Source organism: Electrophorus electricus, chromosome 24 (assembly GCF_041902795.1).
Source record: "Electrophorus electricus isolate QZ-2024a chromosome 24, ASM4190279v1, whole genome shotgun sequence".
Taxonomy (NCBI): domain Eukaryota; kingdom Metazoa; phylum Chordata; class Actinopteri; order Gymnotiformes; family Gymnotidae; genus Electrophorus; species Electrophorus electricus.
Window position 1 is genome coordinate 11544856 of NC_137520.1, and position 12856 is coordinate 11557711.

Below are 12856 nucleotides of genomic sequence, written 5' to 3' on the forward strand. Positions count from 1 at the left end.
CTGCTACACATGATCTATAATTAGTACTGTCTTGGGCTGCATTTGACTGTTCCATTAGCTGCTGATTGAGAAAAGGCCATAGACGGGCATGTAACACAAAAGAATGGAGTCACCGCAAAATGAGCAAGACCTACACAGTTAAAGAAATAATGTAGGCTGTACTCTTGAAATGAATTTGTGCATGCAATGCGTTACTCTAAAATCCAATTTGCTGCGTCGATCAGGCAGATAAAAATAGATGACCACGGAAAGAGGAGGAAAGTAAAGGAAATGAGGACTGACAGAGGGCAGCAGCTCATTGGTCATGGGCCGGGCAGAGACACTGGTATTTCAGGCACATCAGATGCTGCTTCTATACACCACCCACTCCACTGCAGACTGAGTTAACCACAGGGAATAACGCTTCTGAATCCTGATCTTTCACCATTTAAATCAGCTGCGGTTTCACGTGTGGTGTGTTGTTCTGTCATGGCGCTATCTGACCTTCTGGTGGTTTTGCTCTCTGCGGTTTTCAATAGCTCCCAGGGAGCAAAAAAACAAAAAAAAAAGGATGATGGGAGAAATAATACAGGAGGATGAAAATATAATTCAAGCACTGCGAGACAAATCGTAATACTTGAAAATATGAAGGAGAGAGCAGATTGGAAGTGCGTGATTGGATTTATTTTATCCAATCATATCTAGACTGATTTATATGACTGATTTGTGTATATGAATTATAACTATTCTGAATCTGTCAGTAAGTGTCAGTTGATTAGAGCTTAGTGTAAGCTCTAAACAGTGTAGCCTGGTAAGCCATGAATAAAAAAGACGTTTGCATGTTTCTTTTTTCCTGGAAAGGTTCAGGCCAATATATGTCTGAGGTAATGATTGCCTTCACCTTCAGAAGAGGGCAATGCATGAAATTTGAATAGTGCTCATGTGCTGAAGCTGCAAAACACAACTATACTCTCAAAGTGCAGAACCAATGAAATTGTGTAAAAAATAAAAAAGAATAAAGCTTTGCTCCACAGTTCATGTTTCTTTTTTTACCTTTAGAAGACCCTGTCAAGTGTGGGATTTAAATGCACAGGGTTTCTGTCTGAAGGTCAGTGTGTTTACACCACTTCCTCTGAGCTACTTCACTCGCCCAGTGATGAAGACACATCTCAGCGTCTATTCAGACCCTAATTAAACATCAGCATGCTATAGGAGAACCTGCCAATGAATGACAATCAGAGGATTAGAACAAATTTAAGAGAAAACAAAATCAAGCCAAGCTGACTCTCCACTTGTTCTTATTCAGTGCATACCCTGGGGCAATAACAGGAAAGGACAACTGTGCCATTAATAAGTGAGAGTGGAAATCGCTTTCTGATTTACCCAGTTCCTTCCAGACCTGGGGAGTGGCGATAGCTTGTGAATTCTGACTATCGATCACGCATTTTGGAATGAACTGGCTGCTTGAAAAGGTAAGCTCTTTTCAAACCTTTTCAAAAATTTTGATTGGATCTTGATATAAAAGATATCTATATTTTATTTGAAGAATCTCTACAACACAAAATATAAGTATACAGAGTTTATTAACCTCATTTGCTTCTTTGTTGTGTCAGTTGTTGTGTAATGGGTTTGACATTGCCTTAGTCTATCTTCAGGTAATGGAGAATGTTTGTATAAGCTATATGAGTGCAGATGAAAATAAACAACAGGCCATGCAAAACGTCCATTCACATCCAGAGGCCACACAGGAGAAATTAATTATCTCCAATGAATGTCAGTGGAAACCTTGGAAGCCTGCTCGATCACAAATCAGAGGTGAAAAATCCTTTTAGTAATTATTTCTCATGTTTAGTTAACCGTTACTGAGGCCAACATTCCCATTTATTAAGCGCTGCAAAGTAATTTGTGTTACTTTTTTCTGTTTTGTGCATCAAGCAGGCTGTGTAAGGCGTGCACGGCGTGCTATGCTCTCTCTGGCTCAGCTGGAGTGGTACTGCTACATTGCTCTGGGAGTTCTCACTGCTCTCATGAGCTTCATTATGGACCTGACTGTGGCCAAAGTTCTGCGAGGTGAGACTGCATTATGGTACCACACCTTGCTTACGCGTTACACATTCAGTTTGTTCACATACGGACATAAAAATACTGGTTTAAGTGCTAAACTCCAGCTAAGGACCTAGTTATATATGGCTGCAGGTAGCACATGAAGGCTATGTCACACCACATGCGAATCAAATGTGATTGCCCTTGTAATGCAACTGCCCTTGTAACATGAACCTGCACCTCACTGTGTTATGCTAGCCCACCAGTGGCTATACAGTCGTCTGGAGGGAAATGCCCTGCTGCAGTTCTTGTGTTGGACACTATACCCTGCCTGCATGTGTGCTCTGTCAGCCAGCTTCTCCCATAGCACCTGCCCTCAGTCTGCAGGTCTCATACTTCAATATTCAATTCAAATTTATTTATATTGCACTTTTTACAATAATGCAGTTGTTGTTTTTTTTTTAATTTAAAACTGGCATATATGTGTTCTCTCAGGCCTACATCTATGATTGTGTGTGGAGCTATATCTGTAAGTGGAGCATTTGTGGAGAGGCTTGGTGCTGGTCTTTATTTGTCTGTCTCTATCAAAGGGTCAGGTCTTCCTGAGATGCGAACCATCATCTCAGGCGTACAGATGCCAGACTACCTCTCCCTCTCTAATTTATTTGCTAAATTTGTGGGCATGATCTGTACACTATCTGCAGGTAGCACAGTATTCCTGGGAAAAGTGGTAAGACATACTGGATAATTAGGCAATTACAGCTTTGTTGTGTAAGCTCCCATCAATCTTTTGAAATTGGATCCGTCTTCTCTTGCAAATCATACCCTCCACAGGGTCCATTTGTCCATCTATCACATATGGTGGGAGCATACTTGCATCGTATGTATGTCTCTGCTTCTGGCCAAAACAAGGTAATCCACATGCAAATCTAATACATTGCAATATTGTCCAATGGTCCACTGTCATTTTTGATCGTGAAAATAAGTTTTCACACAATAATTGTATCAGTAATTACGCAGTGATTATGATAGTGACTTGTATTTCTGTCCACTGCTTAGAGGAGAACTCAAGGAGAGATGCTGGTTGTGGCATCAGGAGTGGGTGTGGCTAGCTGTTTTGGGGCTCCAATCAGTGGTGAGCTGACTATCACCATTTATGCTCTTATCCAGAATGACTTACAATTTAAAGCATTTTACAGAGGAAGGCAAACGTAGTGTTAGGGGTCTTGCCCAAGGACTATAGTTGTAGCACAGAGCACTTGCAGTCTCCCATGGAAGAGGCAATAATAGTTACCCACTACACTATACAAACCCCCATGGCAACCCCCATGTATATCATCTGTGCATCAAGCTTTCTGACAGTCATAAAATGTATCTTGACCCCCCCCCCCCCTCTCTCTCTCTCGCTCTCTCTCAGGGGTGCTTTTCAGCATAGAAGTAACAGGTAGTCACTATTCAGTGCGAGATTATTGTCCGTGTTTTTTTGCCACAGTCTGTGGCGCGCTTACCTTCCGCCTCCTGGCTGTGTGCAGTGGAGAGCATGGTAAGAACCGAAACACCCTGCTGCCGACAGCGCCACCTGATGGCAGGCAGAGCTCAATCCTACTGTGATCTCATTTAACTTTAAAGGCCAAATGGAGAACACAAGTTGAACTCTGAATTTATCAGTCACTGGACTGCAACAATTAAGGTTTCATGTAAAAGGAAAGAGGGCGTGGGGTAATATAAGAGTGAGGAGAAAACATGTCTGTCATCTGTGCCTCCAGAAACAGTGCAAGCCTTGTTTAAAACCAGATTCCCCAATGAGCTCCCATACCAGCTCCCTGAACTACTGATGTTTGCACTCCTTGGGTAGGTTTGCATATTAGGTCGCTATTTTATATATCTTATTTCACTGCTTATTTTCCTCTCTTTTTACTGGCCTTCCACAAATGGTACTCTTTGTTGGTTTAAAGGTATTATAGAATTTATAGACACCATAGGTACTGTAAAATTGTTACTGAAATTGTCAGGCTTTAATAATGTAACCACGAATTGTCAGGTTTATGGCTATAATATCATGTTCTTGTCCTTTAATTGTCTTTAATTGACTATGACTCATAACCCCTGCCTCTGGCTTTAGTTCATATGCTGATTCCTACTAATTCGTGTCAGATCTCTCTTTCCCTACTCCGTGCAGACTGCTGTGTGGAGCCGTGAGCTGTGTATACTTATTCAGCCACCGATGGATTCTCCGCTTTGTCAAAACAAACAAATTCATCAGCAGGTTTATAGCCACAGAGTGAGCAGCCAATATATCAATTTAAATTGCTAATTGTGTCAGAGACCCTCCTCTCCCAAAACAGATATGATTCAGAAGAATTTCAATTAACCATGAAAAAGCTTCAGGCTAGTCTCACTGCCATGCTGCTCTTGGCAATATCAATAGTTTTCAATAAATATAAGATAACATGATCTGACCAGTGTTGGTAACTACAGGTATTTGTGGGTCTTTATTCAGGACGACACTGTATTCAGCAGTTCTAGCTTTTCTCCTGGCCTTAGTGACCTTCCCTCACTTTGCAGGATGTTATATGGCATCCAAGGTGAAGATTTAAGAATTTTAAACAAATAAACATATCATTTTTTATTACTGGAACATCATGAATTAAACTTTTCATAGGAAGCATTATGTCTTGTCATCCCCTTTAGTTTCTCTGTTTCTCTGTTATAGCTCACAATGAAGCAGCTACTCTTCTCTTTGCTAGAGAATATTCAGTGGAACTCCATTTCCCACAATGCTACAGTAATACAAGAATCTCATCATTTCTCCCAAGAATGGAGTCCACCTGGAATCAGTGTTTATCAAACTCTTGGATGCTTCATTCTTATTAAGGTAAATTAAGTGGAGAACATTAAAAAATGATCTGGAATATGGTGAAGATAACTGATGATTAATATGAATGTAAAATGACATTTTTGAATTCTATGATTTGATGTGAATCTTGTTACATTCTCCTTATTATAACTGGGTGGAATGTAAGTACCCAGTTAAAATGAGCTGCTATTAATTATTGCTATTAAAAGTATCAGTAGGCTATAAATATTATTTTAGCCATCACTATATGACATTGTAATTAATGTTTGTTATTTGCTAAGTACCATTCACAGCCCCTCCCCAACACTGTTTTTAACAAATAAACAAATAAAATTAATCATATCTAATTATTTATTATCGTTGTTGTTGTTGTTCTAGATTTAATTAATTAATTAATTGATTAATTAAATGTCTTCTCTTCCTAAGATTTGGCTGCTGGTCTTGGCCTGCACCTTGCCTCTGCCTGCTGGCTATTTCATGCCTGTCTTTGTTTTTGGTGAGTCAGATGAGGTGCTGGTACAAAGTAAAAAAAAAAAAAAAAAGTTATATCATGAATGCAGTTTCTATTCAGCAGTGTTGACTGAATGTGCCTCAGATTCATAGTAAGAGTTATCATCTGTGTTGAAGGTGCTGCTTTGGGCCGGTTTCAGGGTGAGGTATTGGCCTACCTGTTCCCAGATGGAATCTCATCGGTGAATGTGATAAACCCAGGGGGCTACGCGTTAGTGGGTAAACATTTTATTCTGTCATCCTACTGAAGTTGGAGTGTCAACGGCAGGCCTGTGAGAGATCCAGGCTGCTGTGAGTGATCTAAATGGGTTTTTTGCTTTGTTTTTGTTTCTCTGTGTGTGTGTGTGTGTGTGTGTGTGTGTGTGTGTGTGTGTGTGCCTAGGAGCAGGAGCTTTCGCTGGGGCTGTTACCCACACTCTCTCGCCTGCCCTCTGTGCTCTGGAAATGACCGGTCAGTCCACTCACCTCATTCCCATTCTGATTGCTACGCTGATATCCAACGCGCTGTCACGTTTGCGGAACCAGCCGTCCTTCTACGATGGCATATCCCTCGTCAAGAAGCTTCCACATCTGCCCTCTCTACTCAGGGCCTGTCCAAAGTGAGTACCTCCTAAAGACATCGTTCTCTTTGGGTCTTTATGTTTTAAATGTTTTGTTTTGGATTTTTTTTTAATACATCTATCACACACAGACACAATTCTATAGGGATAAACAAATATATCCAAGGGAGTTTCTGCCACTTTGTTACTGGGCTTTGTGACTGGTCTCTTGCAGGCTGTCCTCCATCCAGATTAGACAGTTTGTGGTGCCGGTAGGGTCCGTGCTCCAGCGAGGTGAGAGAGCATTGGCAGTACAGCACATCCTGGAGTCTAGCATGGAAACCGACTTCCCCGTGGTGGACACACTTGGTGGGTTTGACAAATCCTTCACACGTAACCATTTATGTCATTTTCCAGCAACATTACGGCACAGTGCCCATGGCACACTGCAGATGAAGAGGCGGACAGGTGGGGTAAATAACTCTGAGGCTGAACAAGACAAACAGCACTGGCAGCCATCAGTACACCACTCACAAAACAATATGGCCACTAAGGCACAGTGAAAGTTCCATTTCCCCTGAGAAAATGGAGTTTGACCTGCTGTCCTCTGTCTCCCAGAATCCCCCACTCTCCTGGGAACGGTCACAAGAGCACACCTCCAGGCCTTCTTACTTGAAGACCAAAATCAGGTCAATTTAACACAGCTGGACACAATCATGCTGAGGTTGAAACAAACTGTTGGGATTTTTAACAGACTTTAAAAGAGTGATGAGATGACCAGGATTGAATAAAAAAGGCCTGTTGCAATATGACAATCTGCTTCCAGGTTTCTTGCAGATGCCTGGAGGACACATGTCCCATTCAACCAGTTAGGCTGCAACTTTCTACAGAAATGACAGTGAAGCAGGTAAAGAGCTACAGAAGTAGCTTAGTACAAAATGGTGTACAAGATGCGTGTATGCTCCTCTGTATGCTATTTGTGTGTCATTGCGTTTGTCCTGCCAGACTCACTGCATCATGAGTGTTGTGAGGGAGCACCGTCTGTTTGTCACGGAGAAAGGCAAACTCCGTGGTGTCATCACATGGAGTGAGGTGACAAGCTCAGTCCACTACAAGCTAGTGTGCTCTCGCTCTCTCGCTCTCTCTCTCTCTCTCTCTCTCTCTCTCTCTCTCTCTGATTCAACAAAAGTCACAGCTCATAAAACCTGTAATACATGTTATGCATTTCTTTCAGATGAAGAAAATGATTGAAGTGTTGGCCAAGGAAGTCTGATAAGTGCAGATAAATAAATGCTTTTGGTTCTCATACATTCATATTTTGTAGTCCAATGCATCATTTGTGAAATCACAATTATGAAACTGCATCGTCTAATTATCAAATAGCAATTTGCTCTCATTGCCACGCTCATATCTAGTGATAATTACTTGTATGCAAATATCCTTATCTGGGGAGACTTAATAGCAGCGTGCTTCCTGGAACTGAAACAGTAGGTGCTCTTTATTTGGTTCCATGACTAAGGAGGTTCCCTGTTCACTGGGTCCTGTTTGTAGACCTCAGGGCAGGTCCGGTGATAAGGATTTATTAAAACCACCCATGCGTGCCCAGGGCAAACGTGCGAGATGAGCGAAGCGTAATTAGATGAAGCAGCCATTCAGCTGCCTAACCTACCAAACGAGACGAGGACATTGATTTGTTTGACTGAACGTCTGCGAATAGCGAATTACTCATGCTAGAACGCAAACTGAATCATATAGCAATGTTCTAGGAAAGCAATCAGTGCTTTTCTAGAAACAAACAATCAAAATATCGGCTCAATCAAAGTATTGTACATCGTTATCGTTGTCGTAAACATTCAGACTGCACTGATCGCTTGTAGTTGAAAACAACGCATACTTTATCAGTGCAAGACATATGATCTTTTCTGCCTAACATTTTCCCTTGCGTTTCATGCATTGCTCAAACGTCTAGTTCCTGATTATTGAATCATTCTGTCATGCAGAATGATGAAAATCCTACATCACATCACAATTTCAGTGCAGTTCAATACCCTCAAGGCACCAGCTCAGTTAAATCCTATTCAGAGCCTGTGGAACAAAAGCAGCCATAACACAAAGCATTGTTTCACACCATATAAACTTCTGTCAAACGTCACTAGAGCCGCATAGCGCTGAATCGCTCATCTTTTGTTATTTCTCTATGCTTCTTTCATTATCTCTTTCCATCTCTGTCTCCCCACATGCATCCCCCCCCATCGTGTACATACACACATACACACATACACACACACACACACACACACACACACACACACACACACACACACACAATCACCTTTATTCTCCTCAACTCTCACATTTTCCCTTTTCACTGCTCTCTGTCTTTCACCTCCCCCTCTCTCTCTTTCAGTTCTCTGGAGCTGCATGCTGTGCATAAAGACTCATCATACAGAGGTAGAAGACACGCTTTCTTTCAAGTGCTCTTTCTGGATTGTTGGATCTTGTTTTCGAAAATGTCTGAACAGACATATGGTTCTGAATTTAGCACACTGTCAAAAAGGCTAGGAATTATTTTATGACAAAGCTACAAGGCTTTATACAGAAAAATGAAATGGAAACACCAAAGTAGGTTTTAGAACTCTATAAAAGGTTTGAAGCAATAGGTTTGAGTTCTTCAGTAAAGCCAAAATTGCCTTCACCTTCTGATTGCAACACTCATGACAGAGTCTTTTCTGTCTTGTCTTGTTGAATTTTTCTTCAGTGAATTTCACAAGTCATGTCTGAATGGTGTCTGCCTTAACAAGAACAAGATTTTTATTTCCACATCATCTCCAGCTGGAAAACCTTTGCAGAGTTCTGCTTTTAGATCGGGAGGTATTCTAAAAGAGGATAGCATGGACATTACTATTTCAATCTTAACCAAAGGATTTTTCTTTTTACTCTGTGACTGAGTTCCTTTAAAGCATTTTTGTATGTAAATTTGATTAAGACCATTTTCACCAGGGAAAAAAGCAGAGTAATATCATTGTGGATGTTTCAATAAACTGACTCTTCCATCAAAAATATCACTTGAAAAGTTGGCAAGGGGACTTATTTCACTACGTGCCCATCTGAGTAAGGCAATAGCCTCTTCAGAGGTAGCTTGGTACTCACTTTCCCATACAGACAAGCACATAGCACAACTCTAAATCCCACCTAAACATAACTTCCTCAAAATGACTCAAACATACTCCAAGTCCTTTTAATTCTACAAATCCTGTAGCTCCCGGTATTGAAAATATCAGTTATAAAAAACCTCATCCTCAGACAGGGAGTCATCGGGTGGTGAAGTCCTCTTCTCCTGCAGATGGCCCTGCGACTCTGGCTGAGACACACTGTTGGGAAAGTAGGGCAAAATGGGGCGGCTGGGCACCAGAGAAGCAGTGTCAGAACCGGCCTCTGTGTGTAGGCTGTACAGGTGCTGCCGGATACCCATGGTCCCTCCGTCCATGAGAATCTGAGAGAGATAGAGGCCACCTTGGCCTGTGGAAGGATCATTAAGTTTAAACCTGAAACCAGGACTTTATAACTACACTCTAAAGTGTAACTCAGTTCATAAGTACTTTAATAGTTTAGTTCAATTTCAGTTTTGATCTGTTACTAAATCTTCTCTCCTTCCACTTGGCAAGGTAGACTCCAAACTATACTATTTCTGTACAACTGGAAGAACACATGCAGAATAAAATACCGTCAAAATATATAATTTTAATAATGCTTCAGCTAGGATTCACCAGCAGACTAACAATAAAAGGACTGAGTGAGTCCTTCAGCAATATTCAGGTCTGGTGTGCTCAAGGGTGTCAATGGCTCATTCACAGGCTACAGAAACACAGAATAAATAGCCTTCACTCTTTCATGAAGGTGGCAATCTCAGACAAAGCCCATTACACCCAAAGCCACTAGAGCACTATGTCTGAGTCATCGTCCCGCTGGAACACGTATAACTTTTCAGGGAGATTTCGTTCAAGCAGCAGATGAATCAGTAACAGGACAGGATGTTGTGATGTATCTCACACCAGCTCCATCTGCTTTAATGGGCCATATTTCACCGTCCTCCATCTAATTACCCCACAAGGACTGTCATCATTACCTTCATGTGGTGATTACATTACGCTAAGTCCTGGTGCCCAGGGAGGCCAGGCAAGGAAAACACATACATCCATCACATATTAACATGTTATCTGTATATACAGAAAGGCCATTAGAAAGCCAATCTCCATGGGAACCTCACAGCAAAATTAACTTCTGTGCTGAGGGCCAAGGACTTCCTATCTTGACAACTGCTGCATTAAGTTGATCTAAACCTGCGCTCGATGAAATGTGGTACAGCACACGGTAGTGCGGTGTGGCATACGCTGTTACCTTGTAATGGGGCTGTACTGGTTGTGGCTTGGTCTGCAATGTCTTGTGAAGGCCATACGTTCAGTGTTGCCTCAGCCAGAGCAAACTGCTCAGCTACCCCTGAAAGAGGAAAACAGGCCTCCTTGAGAACAGATTAAAAGCAGGGGCACCAGGCCAACATCTTTCATCTCCCCACTTAACAGTTTCCTTTCTGTGACCTCTATCCATGAAAGTGAACAGGAAAAGTCTCATGCATGGCAGGGAGGCCTTTAAGAAGCATGCTACGCCCTGCCCACTAATGTCAAGCAGGCTCTCAGAGTGAAAGCGCGTAACGTCCCGACGCCCGTCCACTTGGGCAGGCGCACCTGCGGCAAAGCGCGCCTCCTTGAGCTCATCGGTCAGGCGGGAGTAGAGCTGCTCGTCCTCCTGCAGTGCGGCTCCTGCGCCTCCTCCCCAGCCGCACCAGCTGCCACCAGCGGGCGGCGGCATCGGCGTCTCCCCACCCCAGCCCTTCCACTCGATGAGGTGGGCCACCCGGCCCTGCGCCATTGCCGTGGGCTTGGTGATGTGCTCCTTGATAGTGGCCACCAGGCCTGAGCAGGCAGAAGGCGAGGCAAGGCAGCATGAGAAGAAAATCACACAAAGATGGAAGGAAGGAGGCGTCGGCAGGTGAAAATGTGGGAGGCGGCAGGAGTGAAGCGACAATGGCGGAAACAGGAAACGAAAAAAAGAGCAGAAAATAAAAGCGTCAAGAATGAAAGGGGAGAAAATGTGTGTGGAAACGAGACATGTGAAGAGAAAATTAGTCAACAAAGTGAAATGAAAAATGTGCAAGTCATTTGTAAGTAAACGTCTTCAAAAATCTCCTGATCTAATACTTCTCATGACAATAATTTATTACCTATACCTTACATGCTTATTTGTTATGCCTTTCAATACATTTTTATAAAAGCAAATTTCTTTAAAAGCAACTTGTTACCCAAAAATGAACTTCTCAGCAATACCAAGCTTGCCCAGTGCTCTAATGTATTCATGGATTTGGGATTGACCTTTTAATTAAACTGTCTGGAATATAAAAAGCTTTCGCTGGAAAAAACAAAACAAAAACATTATTAGTCAGTCAATGTAATTAACTTACAGGAGAGGAAAGTCAAACAAACAGTAGTTAAGGAGAAAGAAACAGGCGAGAAATAGAGCGATGGCTTTCTGAATAAGATGTGTAGTGGGAGATTACATTATCAACCTCATGTGGAGACAGAATGCTTTTCCAATTTATATGAATGATTTAGAATGAAAACAAAACAGTCATGCAGGCAAATTGGATCTCCATGCATTCTGTGGCTCACCCATCAAGGAGGACGTAGCAAGCTCCCCAATGTTATAGCCACTGCCGTTCTTGCTGTCTGTCACAGGGTCACCGAAAGGCGGACGATTGCCCTGGACGAATGGAAAAGACAACATCGAGAACAGAGCCTGTTCCGTAGTACATAATCATATAGTTATGAAATTCCACTTTTACTGTGCCTTTCTCAGTACCCAGGAACACTACGCAATCGACACACTACAACACTACACAATGCTATTACACCCAGTCAACACACCGGATGAACAGTGGTGGCAAGGCAAATGTGTGCAGAACAGCACACATCTAAGCGGCATGCTGTGTAATCCAAGTGAGAAGTGAATGAAAGCGTGAATGAAAGTGTTTGCACTGAAGAAACATGATGATATGTATAAGATAGGAATGTGAATAACGCAGTTAATAAACTCAGCTGCCAATAAAGGTTACAGTCTATAATCTATTCTATAAACCTCTGTTTATTTCTTATTCATGTAAGATTTGCGGTTGAGGTATGGTCACACCTTGACAGTTGGGTGTCCTTCTGCCCAAGAATGAAGTTCTCCAATGGGATGCTGTTGGCCATTGTGATACTCTAGAAGAAAACAAGCACCCCTGATTTTCACCGCTGTCTACATGCATTTATAGGTGTATGTTTGTGTGTGCATGTGTGTGTGTCTGTACAGTCCTTTGTGCATTTGAGCAGATGGACGGGAATCACTCCTGTTGCTCCTTTGTTTCCATAGCAACGGGCAAGTGTCTTGACAACCATCCCGGGGGATCCCCTGCTGTGCGGGAGCAAATTTTCGTCACTGTCCCAGTCTCATTTGCTCAGGAACTACCAGCGGATATCTCACCTGGACCCAGAAGGTCTCTCAGACACCCCTGTGTCAGAACATTGCACATACTGGGCAACAGTGTCTGTGCGGCGTGTCCACTATGACAGGACACTCCATCCACCCCTTGATGCACTGCACCAGCGATGACCCTGACATTTAGCGTGCTTCGGCACTGAGCCTGCATAATCACTCCCGCCATGCTGCTGCATGTATGCCACAGGCCTTGGGAGTGTCAAATGCAAAAAAAAAAAAAATGTTTTAAAAGCTATGATACAGGGCGCCCTTTGGGAACTAGACTGCTCTCTCCTCTCCTCACTCACAACTCCTCGAAGGATTTCCAAGAGAGAGCCAAGATGATCTTTCCCATTGTCTC

At 42.5% G+C, this 12856-nt stretch overlaps 2 protein-coding genes across 13 annotated transcripts in view; one reads left to right on the forward strand and one right to left on the reverse strand.

Annotated features, from left to right (window-relative positions):
- Nucleotides 1-940: 940 nt before the first annotated feature.
- clcnk (chloride channel K) lies at nucleotides 941-8818 on the forward strand. Of its 9 annotated transcripts, none has more exons than XM_027014544.3 (21): nucleotides 999-1451; nucleotides 1635-1794; nucleotides 1915-2049; nucleotides 2281-2409; nucleotides 2613-2752; nucleotides 2857-2934; nucleotides 3082-3157; nucleotides 3440-3565; nucleotides 3789-3873; nucleotides 4202-4303; nucleotides 4523-4607; nucleotides 4736-4897; nucleotides 5306-5375; nucleotides 5507-5608; nucleotides 5772-5988; nucleotides 6164-6222; nucleotides 6346-6396; nucleotides 6547-6617; nucleotides 6755-6835; nucleotides 6934-7020; nucleotides 7163-8306. In XM_027014544.3, exons 1-21 carry the CDS (start codon nucleotides 1431-1433, stop codon nucleotides 7199-7201), a joined length of 2076 nt encoding a protein of 691 aa, XP_026870345.2. In that variant the 5' UTR covers nucleotides 999-1430; the 3' UTR covers nucleotides 7202-8306. The 9 variants fall into 9 exon arrangements, with proteins under 9 accessions (XP_081563306.1, XP_081563303.1, XP_026870345.2 ...); XM_081707178.1 differs by lacking the exons at nucleotides 6346-6396; nucleotides 7163-8306 and adding exons at nucleotides 8336-8379; nucleotides 8687-8818 and having other exon boundaries at nucleotides 1019-1451; nucleotides 6164-6297; XM_081707177.1 differs by lacking the exon at nucleotides 6346-6396 and having other exon boundaries at nucleotides 991-1451; nucleotides 4177-4303; nucleotides 4770-4897; nucleotides 6164-6297; nucleotides 7163-8307.
- The window catches only part of fam131c (family with sequence similarity 131 member C), a 6148-nt gene continuing 2007 nt past the window's right edge, over nucleotides 8716-12856 (reverse strand). For 3 of the 4 annotated variants that reach the window (XM_081707181.1, XM_027014535.3, XM_027014536.3), the window contains exons 3-7: nucleotides 12169-12239; nucleotides 11652-11742; nucleotides 10671-10898; nucleotides 10327-10425; nucleotides 8716-9447 (exon numbers count right to left, since the gene is read on the reverse strand). In XM_081707181.1, the coding sequence (XP_081563307.1) occupies nucleotides 9206-9447; nucleotides 10327-10425; nucleotides 10671-10898; nucleotides 11652-11742; nucleotides 12169-12239 (731 nt within the window). In that variant the 3' untranslated portion in view covers nucleotides 8716-9205. The remainder of the gene's footprint in view (nucleotides 9448-10326; nucleotides 10426-10670; nucleotides 10899-11651; nucleotides 11743-12168; nucleotides 12240-12856) is intronic. The other variant, XM_081707182.1, reaches the window with a different exon arrangement.

What these genes read in the sequence shown, in the direction of transcription:
- clcnk (XM_027014541.3), top strand. Translation starts at nt 1,431, where the DNA reads ATGAACTGGCTGCTTGAAAAG. An exon ending in GATGCTTCATTCTTATTAAG is followed by an intron (nt 4,898 to 5,305) that starts GTAAATTAAGTG and finishes TCTCTTCCTAAG; the next exon opens with ATTTGGCTGCTGGTCTTGGC. An exon ending in CAGAAATGACAGTGAAGCAG is followed by an intron (nt 6,836 to 6,933) that starts GTAAAGAGCTAC and finishes TTGTCCTGCCAG; the next exon opens with ACTCACTGCATCATGAGTGT.